General features: G+C 43.4%; 1 protein-coding gene across 1 annotated transcript; it reads right to left on the bottom strand.

Annotated features, from left to right (window-relative positions):
- Window positions 1-420: 420 nt before the first annotated feature.
- On the bottom strand, window positions 421-5,119 carry LOC125186798 (V-type proton ATPase subunit H-like). Its single transcript, XM_048083239.2, has 11 exons — window positions 4,945-5,119; window positions 4,642-4,767; window positions 4,222-4,324; window positions 4,047-4,119; window positions 3,652-3,717; window positions 3,471-3,567; window positions 2,219-2,380; window positions 1,925-2,050; window positions 1,590-1,715; window positions 1,053-1,232; window positions 421-864 (listed from the first exon to the last, which is right to left on the bottom strand). The coding sequence occupies exons 1-11, from the start codon at window positions 4,978-4,980 to the stop codon at window positions 616-618; spliced, it is 1,344 nt and encodes a 447-aa protein (XP_047939196.1). The 5' UTR covers window positions 4,981-5,119; the 3' UTR covers window positions 421-615.
- Between the last annotated feature and the right edge of the window lie 14,505 nt (window positions 5,120-19,624).

The following is a 19,624-nucleotide window of genomic DNA, read 5'->3' as shown; positions in this document are numbered from 1 at the left end:
CTACAAATGATCCAAACTCAAAATTCGAAAATTTCCATCTATGAAATTATTTTGTAAAAAAAGTTTCCATTTCCGTTGTCCTTCTCTCCCCAGACTACATCAGGCGCCACATACTTAAGAAATGATATGAAATTTTAGGAGACGTTGTTTAGTGTGTTAGGAGAAGAAAGAAAATAGTATATTCATATTAATGTGAGAGAGCTTATTTCAAAAAACCAAATGTGATATCTTTTGTAGGACAAACTAAAAAGGAAAGTGTGCTGACATCTATTTTAAGATAGAGGGAGTACTAGTAGTAACTTGTTTTTTGTGGTTATTATATTTATAATGCTAAACTATTAAACACTTGATTCCTCCGTATTTTACTGGTACAAAACTACCGGAGGCATTTCACCTTACACTTTGAACAAAACGAAAAAATAATGTAAAATTCAGTCATCATTTTGTTGACGAAACCAACAGTATTTTGACAAATACAGTGTCTAATTTATTGGGTGGATGTGTGAGAAAATACAAGAAATTGTCCACATGTTCAGCAGCAGCACAAATAAATAAATGATGCACAAAGCTGAAACGTCTATTGTTCATAACACAAAAACAGACTATTAACATTATTTAGGCCTGCAAAAAGCTTGCATATTTGGCACCTAGAAATAGCCTTTGGATGCAGAGTAGGGCATTCTTGGTAACCTCTGTGCTCTCGTGGTTCATCAGCTTCATCACACGATCCTTTGCTTTCAGGTCTGTCACAATGATACGCCCAGCAGGATGGTACTGAATGAACTGAGACAGATCGTAACAAGCAACAGCGAGTGTTCTATGATCAGATGATGTGTCCAAGATTGTCAAAAGGATCCTAAGTACCTGCAGAAAAATGTTTATCATACTTTTCATGAGATGGACAGTTCCATCTATTGGAAAACCTTTACAGTTTTCATTGTGACAAAGAACTATATTTCACACACACATCCAACCCAGACACTAAGCGATAACATGTCATTTTCTCTTTTCAGTTAAGAGTGCTCCAGTGGCAGCAATAAAAATGGACTAACCTTGAAATCATGTTCTTCAAAGTGTGTAATATTCTCCTTCCAGAAAATAGGATCTTTATGCATAGGAGCCCAATCAAGACGTCCGAGGATAACTTCCTGGTAATATTTATCATAAGAACTTAGCTTCTTGATGTTAGCTCTCAGTCCTTCTTCCAGCTGATTCATAGCCTCTAGTAGATCCTACAAATATATAATAACCCATAATGAGATTGGGGAACTCATTCAACCAGAAAGGAGAATCAGACTAAATGCACTAGGGACTGAAAGAAGCCCAACAAGACCTTACCACAAAGCACATAATCAGATTAAATATGCTTACTGCTGTGCAGTAGATAAGTCTCAAATTAGGCGCGCATCATTAAAATGAAAGGAACAATTCAAATATGATCTTATTATAAAATGATCTGTTATAGCGCATAAGTCATATCCTTGGAGTTATCGACTCGGAACAAAATTACATTGTGCAAATAAATATGTATCACTATTTAGATCTTGATCTTCCTGAGTATAAGGGATCCTGTAAATATATCCTCTAACCTCGTCACTCCATGCCTGCGCTTTTAGATTCTGGAGCAGATGTGGAACTTCCAGGTCCACCATCTCAGCAGCAAATGTTGCTTTGTTTATCAAATTCTTAAGGGTCAGGATGACTACCCTCACAACCTACATAAGTTGAGACAGACATATTCTCAGAAGGACATCAAGGCTTTAGAAGCTTCTATAGATGGGGCACAACAATATGTAAACTTAAGATGACAAAACTAATGTCAAGATTAAAGGTGTAAGCAAGCATTGATACAACCACAGTAGAAATGGGATGACATCATAAATTCAAACGAGTTCATGTCACACACAAGAAAAAAAGAACTTACTTTTTCCTTGGTGGTCCCTTTAACAACATCAATTAACCGTGCCAAGGACCGAGAAGTCGCCAAATACTCAATTGCAGGCTCATGGAACGATAGGAGCCAAATACAAAGGCAGGTTTCATACAAGAGCTGTTTCAAAAGTCAAAGTTATCAAGATATTGATGAACGATTAAATATTACAATTACAAGAGGAAAGTCAATTTCAAATGCATACAGCAATACGTTGAGATATAGAACCAATTAAATTTGGATTTACAGAGTAGATGGTTTTGCACTGTTATTTTGAATTTAGATTACCTGGATAGATTGTTGACTGGAAGCTGGAATAACTAGAGGAATGAGAAACTTCACTCCATCTGCTTGAACAAATGAAGATCGCACTAGAGGTTCTTTAAGCAAAGTGGCAAGGCATTTAATAGCTGTGGGGATGCCACGGCTAGGATGAGATGGTTTCTTAAGCTGCACAAATAGAAAAGTATTAAGTATAATTGCTGCTAAATAGATACTGACAATGACTCCATGTTTCCTTTAGCGCAAGAAAGAAAATGGCAGTATATTCCTGACAACTAAACTCTATAATATATAGGGTAGGGTTAATATCAAAACTCATTCTTATATCAAAACGCATATCAATTATGTAATGCCCCAAGTGCAGTGTATATCAAATTATGTAATGTCCTATCAATTTGGACATACAAATATCTCAAAACTTTGAATTCATATAACTATCTCGACTTAAATTATTTTTTCCGCACAATATATATCAAATTAAAGGTAATATTATAAGGATTCTCACGATATCCTAATTGCATATATTAGGACGATAAAATATGATAATATTTTCATGAATATTCATATATTTTGATAATTAGTTGAATATTAACATATCAATCATAATATCTCAATATAATGCATGTACAATGTCAATATTTTTTGTGTCATACCCATGTCACTATGTTGATATTTTTAAGAGTATATAATATTGACATCACGATCATATGCCCTAAATTTGGTAGTTGTAATTATCATTTTTTAGTACTCACTCCGTCCCAAGGTAGTTGTTATATTTCTTTTTAGGTTGTCCCAAGGTAGTTGAGTCATTTCCTTTTTTGGCATAAACTTTATCATCTCTCATACTTTACTCTCCTCATCTCTCTTACTTTACTCTCTTAAAAATCAATTTCTTAAATCATGTGCCCAAAAGAAATGTCCCAACTACCTTGGGACGGAGGAAGTATTAAATATTAAAAAATGAAATCACACATGGCAATATTAGAGACCATTAGATACATTATGATTTAAATAAATAAAAAGTTTTACTGATGGAGTGTTTTATCATTTATCATCATGCAACTGAAGAGAGGACTGTTATTATATTCGTCTCTGTAAAGCCTTGACAAGGAATCTCATAGCACAAAAAAAATTTCAAATTCTTATTCATGCCGTCTTGGAGCAACTTTTGTCCCATAAGCAGACTAAGCTTGCAAGAACTTAGTTTATCTAGTTATCCTAGACGAAACCAAATGACAAAAGGCATGGAACTACAAACCTGTGCACACAACCAATCTACCAGTCCCTTCAAAACATCATCTATAGTAGTGATATCTTTCTTTGACATGGACGTTCCCTGAGAATTTGACCTCCCACTGGAATATAAAAAAGGTAGGAAGAGAAGATTATACAAGAGAAAAACAACCCAGCCATATGCCAAGGGATGGAGTGTTTCGCACCTGACTATCAAAGATAGTACCTTACAGCTTTTCTCCTGAGCAAACCAGCTGCCTTTCCAGAGTAATCTTGCAAAATCAAAAAAATCTATATTTAGATGGGGGATCGTTGTTCTACAGAGATGGAAGAACTACATCATGCAACATACCATTGTTGAATTTTAAAATTAACCGTACTCAGTGAACTGTTTCTGCCATACCATATAATAATATACAGCGATACATAAATTTCAGTATCAGATGATACTCTGATATATACAAATATTCCCTTATTTTATCATTTGTAAGTTTATCATGAGTCGCCAAGACTGTCGGTTGCATAGTGATAAACTTCCTCTGAAAATCCTTCATGAATAGCAATGTCTAATGCAAAAAGTTTAGCAACTATGGGCCATTACCTTAGGAAAGGCTCATAAGTGTCCTCCTCAGCCAGTGATTTATCATGAAATAACCTTGCTCTTTTCGGGTTTGCTGCCATGCACAATAACAACACAACAAGAAGAATCAGCTACTTATAATGACATGTGTTAGGCAGGGAGGGTTAAACATTAGCCTATGCATTTTGTCACTCACCTGAAAGCATTTCATCAAACAGAGCTAACACATACTCTACAGTTTCTTCCTTGAATATGTCACGCAAAATGCTAACAAAAACACTGACGTAAGCCGCACCATCCTGAAACAAGTGACATTTTAATCAAATCCTTCAACAGAATCCAACATTAAACATTTTGCAACAGTAGTAAGACATCTATCTGAATCTGAATGCAATAAAACATCAAACTGCTACAAATTACTGAAACTAAACATCAACGGACTTATAAATTTTCGAAACACAGCAAACAAGCTAGTGGTTCTAAGGTATCAGCAGAATAAATCGATACAAAATAGAATCGAATAAACAAGGAAATCACAGAATCTAGTGAAGCTGCATAAGTTTTAAAATTAAGCATACGATGAGAAGTAACAATAATCATAATGAGGCAGCAATACATCATCAAGCAATTGAGCCTTGTAATTCTCAGGTTTCTTATCGTAACGCCGTAGAAGCTGAAGTCCAGTGCTTGATATAAGCTTAGTAGTCATGTAAGTCTCCCATGGAATATCCCTGCTCAAAACCTTCGTAATAAAACAAACAGAAATCTCATCTCAGTATATATTAGCTGACCAACCAAATTTCAAAATCCTACCAACAAAACCATCCAAATCAACAAACCAATCATTCGGACAACGCAAAAAATCACTCGAAACTCTCGCTTCAAATCAATTTTGTGTGCCAGCAAAAATGTGGCGTACCTGTTCGGTTGTGAGGTCGCTTTGATCCGCCGGCATTGCGGAGAATGAATACTGCGTGTTGAGGTCAATTGAATGCAGAGATCGAAATCTAGAGAAAGGAGATGAGAGAGATAGAAGAGCATAATTAGCACAAAACAAAAATTATACAGATCATGTTCGTGGAAAAGACATATAATTAAATTAAAACAAATTAAAACTTGTAAATCGGGTTGATAACTGTATAACGTGGGCTTAAGAACATCTAGAATAAGAATAGCCTAGCAACTCTTCCTGCCACATCATCATGTCCTTCCTACAGTCTAGTAATAGTTTAACCAAATAACTACTTAGCAATAGCTTAGTCAACGCCCTAGGCTAGCAAATAAATTGACAAATACAATACAAATTACGGAGAAAGTGCAAACATAAATTCCATACATAAAAATAATAAACATAGTACATTTATAAAAAGGTCTACTACAATAAAAATAAAATTAAATTAAACAACCATTCAAACAAATTACAAACGATATCAACGTGTAATCATGCGTGCCCATAACTCTTCAATTATATCATGCTGTAGTCGAATATGGACTTCTTGTTGGCGCATATCAGCAAATGCTTGGACCCTTTCGGCGTCGCTTTGGGTATCCCCATTCGTACAGAGGCGGTGGCCATACCGTGGCTTGGTCCGGCACCATCTTCATTGGACCAATAAGTGAGTTCTGCACCTTCATTTTCGACTATCAAGTTATGCATGATAATACATGCGTACATGATATCAGCAATGCAGTCAGCATACCACAGGCGTGTTGGACCCTTCAGCGCAGCCCATCGCGACTAGAGCACACCAAATGTCCGCTCCACATCCTTGCGCGCAGCCTCTTGTCGTTGGGCAAACTAAATTTTCTTTGGATCGACATCATCTTCACAAATACGGGCCAAGGGTATATCCCATCAGTCAAATAGTAGCTCATATCGTACTGTGATAAGGCTAATTTCATGCATTGGTTATGGGGTTAAATTCTATAATTTCCCGGGTCTGATGAGGTTTTGTAAGCCAGGTGTGTAGAGAAAAGGCCAGATCCAGGAAGAAGAAGAAATCGTCTGGAGAAGGGAGCTGACAGAGGAAGCGAGCAGAAAATGGAAGAAATTCACTAGACGGAGGAGCATTCTGGACAAGGGCAGAATGGGAAGCACAAGGAAGAATCTAGAAGCTCCGTCCCTTATAAATAAGAGCACGCGACCTACATGAAGATGATTCATCACGTTTAGATCTTAGCTTAGCTTTCTCACTCTACACACACATTGGGGGAAATTAGTTTGGAGGGTTCACGGTCAGAAAATTCATCGGAGTTGTGTAACACCATCTCCACGGGAGGCGAAGATATAATCTATTTCCTGCTTTCAGTTTATGTTTCTGAATTTCCCGAGACTTCACTGTTCGAAGCTTGGCCGTATGATAAGTCGTATTCTAAGCCTTGGTTACTGGTCAGAATGTCGTGAAATGTATGTATTATCTGCAAAACAGTTGCTCAAGTGTGCAGGATTAAAGGATCCCAGTCAGTAGGAGACGATTCAGGTGACGCAAGTGAAAAGGGCGCTAGAAGGGTGCAATACTGACCAGGATGCATGCCAGAGAAAAGGCTCGAGATGGAGAAGAAGGATAGCTGGGATGATCATTAACAAGGGCATAAAAGTCAAAACTTGAAGGAAGTCTACCCTAAAAGCAAGGGCAAGCCTCCCTATAAAAGAAGCCACTTGGAGAGAGAGAAACAGTTCGGCCTTTGGTTCTCGGTTCTCAAACACACTTAGTAGAATTCTCTCTAGAAGATCAGTCCTTCAGCATTGTCCAACCTCTCGTTCCTCGCCACAGCTATGGTCACTTGACGTCCAAGAGTCTGCCGGAGAAGTCATCGATCCACCGTTCCAGCCAGTTGCTGTAGTAGTATAGCAGTATCATCGCCCGGAGTGGCCAAACAATCGTTATTTTGCTTTCTTGTTTAATCTTTACTGGTTTTCGTCGTTGGTTTTGTTGCAAACACTCATCGCTGTTGCCTTTTGAAGTACTTTGTGAAGTTCTAACGTTTTAATTATGAAGTTTCTATTTCGTATGTCGCTTTGGTTCGAGTTTGCTTAATTCTGCTTAGGAAAGTTAGATCTTGCTTTTAATTTCTAAGTGTTTTCTTATCTGGAGTTGTCGATCTGAAGTTGTAGTTATGTTCTAGTCTAATCTTCGTGCTTGAGTCTTCGTGTTGTATTATAATCACCGTCTTGCATGTTAGTCAGTAGAAGTAAAATTGCAGTTTCACCGTTTATTTTAAGTTTGAGCATTTTAATCAATGGATCGTAAGTTTGAGGTTATGAATCTGAGTTTAGTTATGGTGTTTGAGTTCATCTGATTTTTGTTAATGCTTGGTGAAGAAGAAAACGTCAAAATCAACTTTAGTTTGAACCACTTTACTTTTAAGTTACTTTTGCTTTTGTTCCCTACTTTTCAGTTGTACTGTCCAGACCTGTCAGAGAGCCACCCAGCCACCAGATATACCTTGTTGTCTAGATTTCCTCTTTTAGTAACTGTCTACTTTTCATATGCCTTTGAGACACCTTGTCCCCTATTTTCACGAACACCATCACATGCCTGTTATTTTCACGCCTACTAGTGAGAAGAGTACCACCTTTATTTCTTGCCTAGGTAAAATCTCAACCCAAGCGTGGTAGCTAACCAAAAAAAAAACACCCATGAAAGTCACCGCAGTTATCTAAACATGTCCATCCTTGTGGGATTCGACCCTTACCTCCACTATACTAATCAGTAGAAGTGGGTTGAGGAAACTTGTTTGAAGCCAGGTCCCGGTTGTCGTACCAACGACTCAGCTGGGTCGGGAATCTCTTCCTGATCAGTTGGATACACTCCAAATTACATACGAAAACCGAATATAAAGACCAGACCAGAAGGCACTTTCAAAATGGCGCCGTTGCCGGGGATGGATGGCGTTCATACCTGTTATTGTGTGTGATCTTTTTGGTGTACATACTGTTTATAATTTTCCTTTTCTTTTTGTTTTCAGTTTATGAGAAGTGGCTCGGCTCCTGGCCAGTGGAGACCAAGGATACTTCCCCGAGGAACAATACTCGTTACCACTCGTTCTGGCCTGTCGACAGCACTGTCCGACCTAGGCTCGAGCAGCGACGAGGAGAAAGAAGATCTAGAGTACCAACTCCCGGAACTCTCACCCCAACCAGTAAGAACACTAGTGAGAATGGCTGACCAAGGTGAGGACGATCCCGAGCTCGCAACACTTACCACACACGCCGACGGAGATCCCCCACAAGCCATAGTGGTCACCCCGTCTGGCCTGTGATGTGAAACCCCACGTGATTGCAATCCTACCGACGTACTGTGGGAAGAGTTACGAGGGACCATACGAATTCTTAAATGAGTTCTGCAAAATCTGTAAGGCGCAGAGGCGGCCAGCAGGAGCAAGCGAGGACGACTACAGACTGAAGGCCCTACCTTTTGTCCTAAAGGGAGAGGCCAACACTTGGTTCATGCGCCTGCCAGCCGACTCTATCATGTACCGATTTCAAGTCAGTTTTCCTAGCCGAGTGCATTGAAGAGGAAAATATCGTGCATAAGGCAAGAATATGATGAAACCCTGAGCGAGTACTGGGAGAAGTACATGAGTCTTCTGGAGTCATGCCCCAACCATCGCATGAAGGAGATAGAGGTGCACCACACTTTCTATGAGGGGATGAACAAGGAAACCAAGGATCTGGCGAATTCATCATCTGGAGGCGATTTCACCCAGTTGAGAGTCAGTGAAGCCAAAAAGGTGTTACGCAAGCTGTTAAATGCGAAGAAGACGTACGACAATGCAAGGGATGGGTACAACACAGAAAGGGTAGCAAGTGCTTCGGCTACTGACCAGGAGGAGCGGATGGATTTGAAGATGGAGGAATTGAAGAAGGAATTTCTGACTGCAATCAAGCAGAACACTCCACCACCTTCTCCGACTGGAGGCAAAGAGGCCCCAGAACTACCATATGATCAGCCGGACAACTCGCCAGATGTGGAGCAAGCAAATGCCGCAGGATACTACAATTCCAACGGCAATTGAATTCCGGGTAGGCAGAGGGATGCATCGTGGAGGGACCACCAAAATTTCCGATGGGGAAATGGAAATCAGAATCAGAACCAAAATCAGGCTCCAAATCAACCCAACCCCCACCCGAACCAAAATTCCAACCGTGGTCCAACAAACCCTGACTACCAGTCTAACTGGGCAGGAAGAAATCAGCATCCTCAGAACCAAAACCCTCAAAACCAGAACCCGAACCCTGCCTATGTGCCACCCCATCAGCGAAACAACCAGAACCAAAACCAGAACCAATTTAACCCAGGGCCTCAACATAACAGCCACAACCAAAACCAAAATCAGTACCAGAACAACCACGACCAGTACAACCCTCCTGCCCAGTATAATCAGTACCCACAGAACCAAAACCAACAAAATTTCTCGGGCTACCAGTCAAACCCACCACCCCAGTATAACCAACACCAAGGCTCGAAACAATTCCATCACCCAAACAGGTCGAGGAGGTCCATGGAGGACATGATGGGAGAGATGCTTGCCTCGCAGCAAAGCATTAAAAATGACTTGCAGTCCAGTAACGAAACAATGCAGGGAATGCAAAGTGGTCAGAAGGAGCATAGGGCAAATATGGATATGATTAACAGGCAGTTGGCCCAGCTCGCTAACTCGGTGGGCGAAATGAAAGGCAACTCAGGGAAACTCCCATCTACAGTCCATGTACCTGAAAAGGCAAATGTGAGTAAGATTACACTGCGGTCCGGAACAACCTATAATGGACCTCAACTCCAGAACCCTATTGGGGAATCTAGTAAGGAAAGGGTGCTGAGCGACACCATCTCAGCGGAAGAACTCAAGAGGCCTCTGCCTCAGATGGAGGATCCGTTCTTTCTAAACGAGAAGCCTACTGCGGAAGGAAAGGAGGGAGAAACACAACCTGGAAATGAGCAACCGGAAGGAGCAATGCCCACATCGGAACCTCAAACCCAGGAGACACCAAGGGAAAGTCCACAAGGACTAACTGGAGAGGCTAAAGGAGAAAAACCGTTTCCATATCGGTTTGTGACGAAGAGGAAGAAGGAAAACCCTGTGGATTTCATGTCGATCTTTGGAAAGCTGGATGTCACCATACCATTCCTCCAAGCCGTGAGACTGCCCCCTCTGGGGAAGTTTATAAAGGAGTTTATAGCCGGAAAGGCCCAGGAGGATGAAAAAATCATGGTGGAAGGAATAGCGTCAGCCATTGTACAGGAGAAACTACCACCCAAGAGAGCCGACCCAGGTATGTTTACTTTACCCATAACAATTGGAGATGTGAAAATCGAGCATGCAATGTGTGATTTAGGAGCATCTATCAATGTCATTCCGTTATCCATTTATAATCGGTTAAAGGGGGTAAAATTGTCAAATACTAGGGTGTTGATCCAACTGGCTGATAGGTCATGTATAAATCCTGAGGGTGTGTTAGAAAATGTGTTGGTCAGGATACAAAGCTTTACTTATCCCGCTGATTTTTATGTCATAAAAATGAGTGAACCAGAAGCTAGAGAGTCTAGCGGGATATTGTTAGGAAGACCATTTTTAAGAACAGCTAAGACAATTGTGGATATGGCTGAGGGGACAATCTGCATTGACTTTAATGGTGAGAAATTTGTCTTTGACATCAATGAAGCCATGAAAAAACCAATAGATTCTGAAAATCTATGTTATGTTGATGTAATTGACCCCTTAGTCCAAGAATTTCTTGAGACCGAATTATTGCAGGAAAAGCTCCAAGCCTTGGATGTGTATGCCCAGGCTGATGTGGAGCAGCTGCATGGTGTGATCTGATCAGTAGCCGAGGGTTGACTGACGAGGAGATCGAAGAAGCAATTACAGAATTTTGTCAGAAGTCAGAACTAGCAGGATCCGTAGGGGCCGTGCTACCGGCCAGTATGGAGGAAAAATCAGATGCTGAACAAGAGCAAGAGGAGGATTCAAAGAAGAACCCTCTACCCACAGACACACTACCCACGCAAGTGGAGTTGAAAAAGTTGCCAGCGAACCTTAAGTATGCCTACCTTGGGGAGGAAGACTCGTTCCCTGTAATCATCAATAGCGGGCCGACTGAAGAGCAAGAGGCAAGACTACTAACTGTGCTGAGCAAAAACAAGAAGGCTATTGGATGGAGCCTTACCGACCTGGTAGGTATAAGCCCGGACGTCTGCATGCACCACATTAGGCTGGAGGATGGAGCCAAGGCGCATAGAGATTCTCAAAGAAAGGTGAACCCAAACATGCGGGAAGAGATACTGAAGGAGATCTTGAAGTTACTCTCACTGGGCATTATATACTCGGTACTAGATAGTGAATGGGTCAGCCCAATCCATATGGTCCCCAAGAAATCAGGGATCCAGGTGGTTAAGAATGAGAGGAATGAGCTAGTGCCCACCAGACTAGTTACTGGTTGGCGAATGTGTATAGATTACCGAAAGCTGAACACTGCAACCAGGAAGGACCATTTTCCCCTGCCATTCATCGATCAAATGTTGGAGCGACTGGCTGGGAGGAAGTACTTCTGCTTTTTGGATGGGTACAGTGGCTACTTTCAAATTTACGTGAACCCGGAGGACCAGGATAAGACCACGTTCACCTGTCCATTTGGAACCTATGCGTATAGGCGTATGCCATTTGGCCTATGCAACGCCCCTGGTACTTTCCAACGGTGCATGATGAGCATATTCTCAGATTTGATTGAAGATTGTATAGAGATCTTTATGGATGATTTCACTGTCTATGGAGACTCTTTCGACTCGTGCTTGCAACATTTGGATGTGGTACTAGAAAGGTGCCAAACAAAGAGTCTGGTTTTAAATTTTGAGAAATGTCACTTTATGGTTACAGAAGGAATTGTCTTAGGACACGTGGTGTCAGAAAAGGGGATCCAGGTGGATCAAGCTAAAGTGGATGTCATATCCAAACTACCCTTCCCTACTGATCAGAAAGAAATAAGAGGTTTTCTTGGCCATGCTGGATTTTATCGGAGATTTATCAAGGATTTCGCCAAGATTGCCCAACCCCTTACCAGACTTCTCCAGAACGAGGTGGAGTTCGTTTTCGACGAGCATTGCAAGGCTGCTTTCAACCTCCTTAAGGAAAAATTGATTTCTGCACCGATTATTCAGGCTCCTAACTGGGATCACCCCTTCGAGGTGATGTGCGATGCTAGTGACTACGCAGTGGGGGCCGTACTGGGTCAGAAGATCGATGGGAAAAGGTACGCGATATTCTATGCATCTAAGACCTTGAATCAAGCCCAACGAAATTATGACACCACCGAGAAGGAGATGTTGGCGGTTGTCTATTTATTCGAAAAGTTCAGGCAGTACCTACTGGGATCCAGAGTCATCGTCTATACTGATCATGCGGCGATTAAGTATCTCATTGCGAAGAAGGAGTCAAAACCCCGACTGATCAGATGGGTGCTGCTTTTACAAGAATTCGATTGGGAGGTAGAAGACAAAAAGGGGGTTGAAAACAAAGTGGCGGACCACTTGAGCAGAATAATACAAGAAGGGAATAGTGAGGATGTGAGAGATCGATTCCCGGAAGAACATTTGTGTGAAGTGATTTTCTCCGCAAGGAAGATCGATTGGGAAGAAGTGATGAGACTTACTGGGCAGGATGTAACAATCAAGGGCAAGGAGAAAGTAGGACAGGAACCCTGGTATGCGGACTTGGCCAACTACCTAGTAACGGGAGAGCTACCAATGGTGCCAAACGTGACAAAGGCTCAGAGGATGAAGATCAAGAGCGAAGCAAAGTATTATTTATGGGACGACCCATACTTGTGGAAGGCAGGAACCGATCAGGTCATTAGGAGATGTGTTCCTGACTGGGAGCAACGGGATGTACTAACACACTGCCACTCCTTGGCATGTGGAGGACATTTTCCGGCCAAGGAAGACTGCCAGGAAGGTGCTAGATAGCGGATTTTACTGGCCAACCCTGAATAGAGATGCATACGAATTCTGCAAGGGCTGTGACCGTTGCCAACTGACCGGTGGGATCTCCGCTAGGGACGAAATACCGCAAGTTCCAGTAATTGTTTGTGAGGTGTTCAACATCTGGGGTATGGACTTCATGGGTCCTTTTCCCTCATCTTATGGGAACTCCTACATCCTAGTGGCAGTTGACTACGTATCAAAGTGGATAGAAGCTAAAGCCACAAGCACTTGTGAATCTAAGGAAGTCACCAAGTTCCTCAAGAGTCATATATTCAGCCGATTTGGAGTACCAAGGGCAATCATCTCCGATCAAGGGACTCACTTCTGCAGCCGAACGGTCGAAGCATTGATGAAGACGTACGAAGTTCATCACCGCCTATCCAGTCCTTACCACCCTCAAGCCAACGGCCAAGCAGAGATCTCAAACAGGGAAATAAAGAGCATTTTAGAGAAGACAGTCAACCCCTCCAGAAAAGATTGGAGCACAAGGTTGGAGGATGCTCTGTGGGCATATAGCACAGCCTACAAAACTCCTATCGGGATGTCCCCCTATCGCATCGTCTTTGGGAAGATGTGTCACTTGCCAGTAGGAATTGAACACCGAGCATACTGGGCAGTTCAGCAGGTTAACGTGGATGCTAAGGCCTGTGAAGAGGAAAGGAAGCTACAACTATAAGAGCTGGAAGAACTCAGATTGGAGTCGTTCGACTCAGCCATGTGGTACAAGGAGAAAACAAAGATGTGGCACGACAAAAATCTGAGAACCAAGGATCTCCAAGTTGGTCAGAAAGTACTACTCTTCCAGTCAAGATTGAAGCTAATGCCTGGGAAGCTCAAGTCCAAATGGGCAGGACCTTACATTATCACTGCACTACGTGCTAATGGAGCGGTCGAGATTTCAGGGAGTATCCCTAACTCTGAACCTTTTGTCGTTAATGGACATAGATTAAAAATATATAGGGAAAATGAAGAGATGTGTGTACTGGAAGAAATTCCACTACACTTTAATAGCGTCTAAATGACTAGTAGAAAAGGGGTTTAGAGTTCCACCTGGTCAACGTAATATGATTTGCGCTTATTGACCAGGTAAAACTTTAAATACCCTTAGTAATGATGTAAATATTGTGAATAACTAGTAATTTAACTTAAGTTAAGAAAGAAAAACCCCAAAAAGATTTTTCGGATCTTAAATATTAATTTGGAGTTCGTACTGACCACGAGGATACCACTTGGGTGAAACTCTGAATTATATTAAAGAGCCATTTATTTGCTTTATTTCTATTTCTAGCTAATTGAGAAGGGGGAGATGAGTAAAATTTGAATTTTGGTGCGTGTTGCAGCTTTGCAGGCGAGTGCAGAGACTGAGAGGGCGCGTGGAGCAGGGACGTGACAGGAGACGTCCAATCAGATGCGAGAACTCCCAACCGCCTTCCACACGAAGCGTCGCAACCTGGCAACCGCCTACCACCGGTCAAAACCCTCAGCTACCCACCCCTCTATAAAACACCCAACCGCCTACTCCCCTTCACTTTACAAACCCTTACCTGCATTCTCTCACCCACAACCGCCATCCCACTCCGAAAACTACCACCCACTACGAAAACTACCGTGAACCACTACCGGAAAAAGAGAACCACCACCGGTACAGCCATGGCAAAGAGAAAGGCAACCAACAACCCAGCATCTACCACCGGCGAAGTCCCGTCAGAAGTCCGAACGGCAGACGAATCGTAGCCGCCAAGTCCACAACGATCACAGCCAACGCCGACGACACAAATCCTGACAATGTTTCCTTTAGACGCACTGGCAGCGTATCTAAGGCAACAAGACCCCAACAAAGATTGGACAGCGACCCTGGCCGGATTTAGCCTGACCGGAGGAATGCCGGCGATACCAAACCCTACCCCAACAGCAACCACAGTAACCCCACCCACCACCACCCCAAAAACCTCACATCCGACATCTGAAAAGACCTCCCCAACAGTAACTGCACAAGCAGAACCGCTCGACGTTAGCCCTCTTTCCGCCTATCAAGATCCCAACTGGGGAGAAACAGAGGAAAAGGAGAGTGGAGGGAGAGCAAGCGAGAGCGAGAGGGGTGAAGCAGAGGAGATAATGGCCACTGAAGCCACAACCGATGAAGCAGAGCGGGAGGAGATAGACCTGAACGAAATGGCCAGAAAGCAAGGGTTGATGACGGATGATGAATTCCAAGCGGTTTTGGGCAAGGGAGATAGGATCGTGGTAAACCCTGAAGGGGTGACTGAGGTACTGGACCTCGCATCCCAGGCAGTAGGGAGGGGGGAAACAACCACGGAAGCAGAAGAGACGGAAGGCGTAGTCCACCAATCAGTGGAGGAGAGGACAGAAGAACAACCGGAAAAAGCTGAACAACTTGAGGGGGAGAGGCAAGAGCTAGACACACATCAAGAGGAAGCCTCAGTGGTAGCTAAACCAAATCCAGTAAAGAGGAGGCTAGTGTTGAAAAACGACCCCAAGGCAGAGAGGCAGAAACCCCAAAGAGTGTCACAGAGATGCTTAGGAAAGTGGAAGTCCAACAAGGCAGGAGCAAACACAGCAACAGATGCAGTGGAGGTTTCGAGCGAAGACGAGAAGACTACTCCTACAAAACCTGGGGAGGAGCCCTCGAAAGCTAGCCAGGAGGACACCCAAATGGCAACAGGGACAGTATCATCAACGCCAACTGTCCAGAAGGAGAATACTGACAAGGTGGCTGAGGGTCTGGACCTCGCATCAGAGTCAGTAGGTCGGGAGGAGGCGACGAGAAGTGATACTAGTACCCGTGCGGTGACCGAACCTACCACCCAGGAGGACGTTTCAACAAAAGCCGACGAAGAAGCAGAGGCAATGGAAATCGAAGAAGCTAAGTACATCCAGGAAAGGAAGAGAAAGGGGAAAGCCCCTGTCAAGAAGAAACAAGCCGTGAAGAAACAGCGCACTGCCAATGCCAGCATAGTGATCAGAGAGCCGGAAGAGAGAGGGAGAGTAAGCGACAGCGACTACACTTCCAGCGAGGAATCTCACTCGGAGAGTGATATTTCTCTAGAGGGAGAAGAATACCATGAGCAACAGCTCCCCGACAACCACCTTGAACTAGTCTACCCTCCGGTAGAGAGGATCGTGTACCGACGGTGGAGGGTAGAGCTCACTGATGAGCTTATGGAGGACATGAAGCACTACGACACCAAAAAGCTTCAAGACGCATTTGACGACAAGGAAGACAGTAGCAAGTAGGTCAAATGCGGAAAGGTACTCCACATACCCTCTTTGGATGAGTTATCTGTTCGTGATTCCTTCCTGGCCAGTATGGAAGCATTGGGTTTTGAATGGCTGTTAGAGAATAGGGACCCGAAAATATCTGTGAGATTAGCAAAGGAGTTCTTCACCACGTTTAGGTTCCAAGTCACTACGGACCTAGACGAGGTGTCAATTTCCTTCAGAATATTCGAAGGAGAACTGTCCATGAGTCTGATAGAGTGGACTGTGCGACTGGGTATGTGTAGCCTGGAAGAGGCTATAGGACCGGACTGGAGAAGCCGTGAGAGGGGGGTACCGAGGAGACACATAGAATTTAAGCCCCAGGAAGCCTGGGAGGAGCTAACCCACCCCGATGCTGGCCAGTTCGCCTCCACTAAATCCAGATCCACCCACTTCAACAATTCCATGCTGAGATTGGTGCAACTCTACTTAGGCTATAACCTGCTGGGGCAGAGTAATTCAGCTGCCAGAGCGTCCATGACCGAATTGTACTTGGTATGGTGCGCTAATCGTGGAAGAAAACTGCATTTAGGATTTTGGACAGCCTACCAATGCCACCTGATAGCCACCTACCCAGCCAGAAACTTGTCCCTCTGCCACATACTAGGAGCTTTTGTGCGCAACAACATCATCATAACAGAGGCAGAAGACCTATCTTCGATGTACATGGTCGACGCTCCTGGCCTGTTCGATATACCCTTCTTCGTCCGCACCAACTTGGTATACTACAGAGAAGGAGTACCCCAGTTCTACCCAATGGGAGAAGCCCCTGGGGGAAGGGCACAACAAGGCCAGGAGGGGCAAGCTGGGCAGATCGACCAAACGCAAAGGCTGAGGCAAGAAAATCTAGAGAGGGCAGTAACTGAGCTGGCAGAGGAGAATAGACAATCGCGGGCAGAGATGGCGAAGCTGACAACCCTAATGGAGAGCATCCTAAAGGAATTGGCAAGAGGAAAGGCAAGCACTGGAGCTGGAACAAGCGGACATGGAGGACAGGAAGAAGAAACCACCGGACCTGAGGAAAAAGAAGGTGATGAACAAGAGGAAGAAGATGACAACCAACCGGAACCCACTGAAGAAGAACCAAAGGACCCACCTGCACAGACCCCTGCGCCAAGGAGGAGCAGGAGGAACGTCTGATCGACCCCCCCCCCAAACTGACCAGTTAGTTTTCTTTTTAATTATTAAGTTTTCTTTTAGTTCTGTTTCTTACTTTTGTTAAATAGGTACAATTATGTGTATTAATTGTAAGCAAACCCCATTCATAACACTTAGCCTATTTAATAGTCTAAGTGTGAGAAGTAAAGGGTTTGCTACTTCGGTGCATGTGTTTTTATTATGTTTTTGGTGTTCTGTCATAAGCATGTTGACTCACACTTAGCCTACTGCGTAGTCTAAGTGTGAGGAGTTTATATGTTTATATAACATGTTGGTAAAATATTCTGCTTTGTTTTATAAATCTAGGTATATATCTGAAACTCTCCCACTTAGCCTATTTCATAGTCTAAGTGTGAGAAGTTTTTAGATATAATATGTGTTTGTTGTAAATGTGTGTCTGTCATACTAGCCATTCCCAATTTTCACTTCACAGCCTGTATCTGGGGCAGACACTTGTGAAGTGAGAGGGGGGAGCAAATGGCCAGTATGACATGTATATATATGTTATTTGAGTCAGTGCATGTTAGTTTTTTTTTTTATGGTTTGTTTAGGTCTAGGAATTATGTGTTATGTTTTTTTTATGAATGGGCTTAAAACTCAACTGCCTCGAACTGACGGTGAGGGGAATTGAGGGAGATAAGGCATGCCGGAAAACAGAAACCACCCCCTCCAGTAACCCCTAGTCAGTATAGATGATGCAAGTATGAAGGAAAAACCCATCCCTTAGGTCAGACACGAAAGCCCTCTTAAAAGGTGAGTTAGAAGCCCCAAAGTGGTACTGCTTTCCACTAAACACTGAAAAAAGAAGAGAGGCTACCACATGATGTCTAGGGCAAAGTGACCGTGTGTAGCAAACCCTGAAGGCAGTAGGAAACCCCCCCCCCCCCCCCAAAAAAAAAAAAAACCCCATGAAAGTCACCGCAGTTATCTAAACGTGTCCATCCTTGTGGGATTCAACCCTTACCTCCACTATACTAATTAGTAGAAGTGGGTTGAGGAAACTTGTTTGAAGCCAGGTCCCGGTTGTCGTACCAACGACTCAGCTGGGTCGGGAATCTCTTCCTGATCAGTTGGATATACTCCAAATTACATACGAAAACCGAATATAAAGACCAGACCAGAAGGCACTTTCAAAATGGCGCTGTTGCCGGGGATGGATGGCGTTCATACCTGTTATTGTGTGTGATCTTTTTGGTGTACATACTGTTTATAATTTTCCTTTTCTTTTTGTTTTCAGTTTATGAGAAGTGGCTCGGCTCCTGGCCAGTGGAGACCAAGGATACTTCCCCGAGGAACAATACTCGTTACCACTCGTTCTGGCCTGTCGACAGCACTGTCCGACCTAGGCACGAGCAGCGACGAGGAGAAAGAAGATCTAGAGTACCAACTCTCGGAACTCTCACCCCAACCAGTAAGAACACTAGTGAGAATGGCTGACCAAGGTGAGGACGATCCCGAGCTCGCAACACTTACCGCACACGCCGACGGAGATCCCCCACAAGCCATAGTGGTCACCCCAGGCCAGACCGCCTGTGATGTGAAACCCCACGTGATTGCAATCCTACTGACGTACTGTGGGAAGAGTTACGAGGGACCATACGAATTCTTAAATGAGTTCTGCAAAATCTGTAAGGCGCAGAGGCGGCCAGCAGGAGCAAGCGAGGACGACTACAGACTGAAGGCCCTACCTTTTGTCCTAAAGGGAGAGGCCAACACTTGGTTCATGCGCCTGCCAGCCGACTCTATCATGTACCGATTTCAAGTCAGTTTTCCTAGCCGAGTTTTTCCCGTCTTCAAAGACAAGTGCATTGAAGAGGAAAATATCGTGCATAAGGCAAGAATATGATGAAACCCTGAGCGAGTACTGGGAGAAGTACATGAGTCTTCTGGAGTCATGCCCCAACCATCGCATGAAGGAGATAGAGGTGCACCACACTTTCTATGAGGGGATGAACAAGGAAACCAAGGATCTGGCGAATTCATCATCTGGAGGCGATTTCACCCAGTTGAGAGTCAGTGAAGCCAAAAAGGTGTTACGCAAGCTGTTAAATTTCTGTTGGATATTGCGCTCTTTTGCTATGGAATTTACTGCTATGGTTTTGTTTCATGTTATCGCTGCATCTTCTGTTTACTTTGGATGTTTTTGCGATTGATCTGAGTTGGAAGTTGAATTGTGTGGAGATT

This window comes from Salvia hispanica, chromosome 5 (genome assembly GCF_029641045.1).
Source record: "Salvia hispanica isolate PSC_SH4W2 chromosome 5, Shi_PSC_v1, whole genome shotgun sequence".
Lineage (NCBI taxonomy): Eukaryota > Viridiplantae > Streptophyta > Magnoliopsida > Lamiales > Lamiaceae > Salvia > Salvia hispanica.
The sequence above is the reverse complement of the archived record's forward strand: the minus strand, read 5'-3'. Positions and strand labels throughout refer to the sequence as shown.

Bases quoted from the DNA above. Each gene is read 5' to 3' on its own strand.
- LOC125186798 (XM_048083239.2), bottom strand. From the start codon at position 4,980: ATGCCGGCGGATCAAAGCGACCTCACAACCGAACAG. The intron at 4,325-4,641 runs GTATTGCTGCCT...CACTTGTTTCAG, and splicing joins AGGCTCAATTGCTTGATGAT to GATGGTGCGGCTTACGTCAG. The intron at 1,233-1,589 runs GTTAGAGGATAT...ATATATTTGTAG, and splicing joins CGCAGGCATGGAGTGACGAG to GATCTACTAGAGGCTATGAA.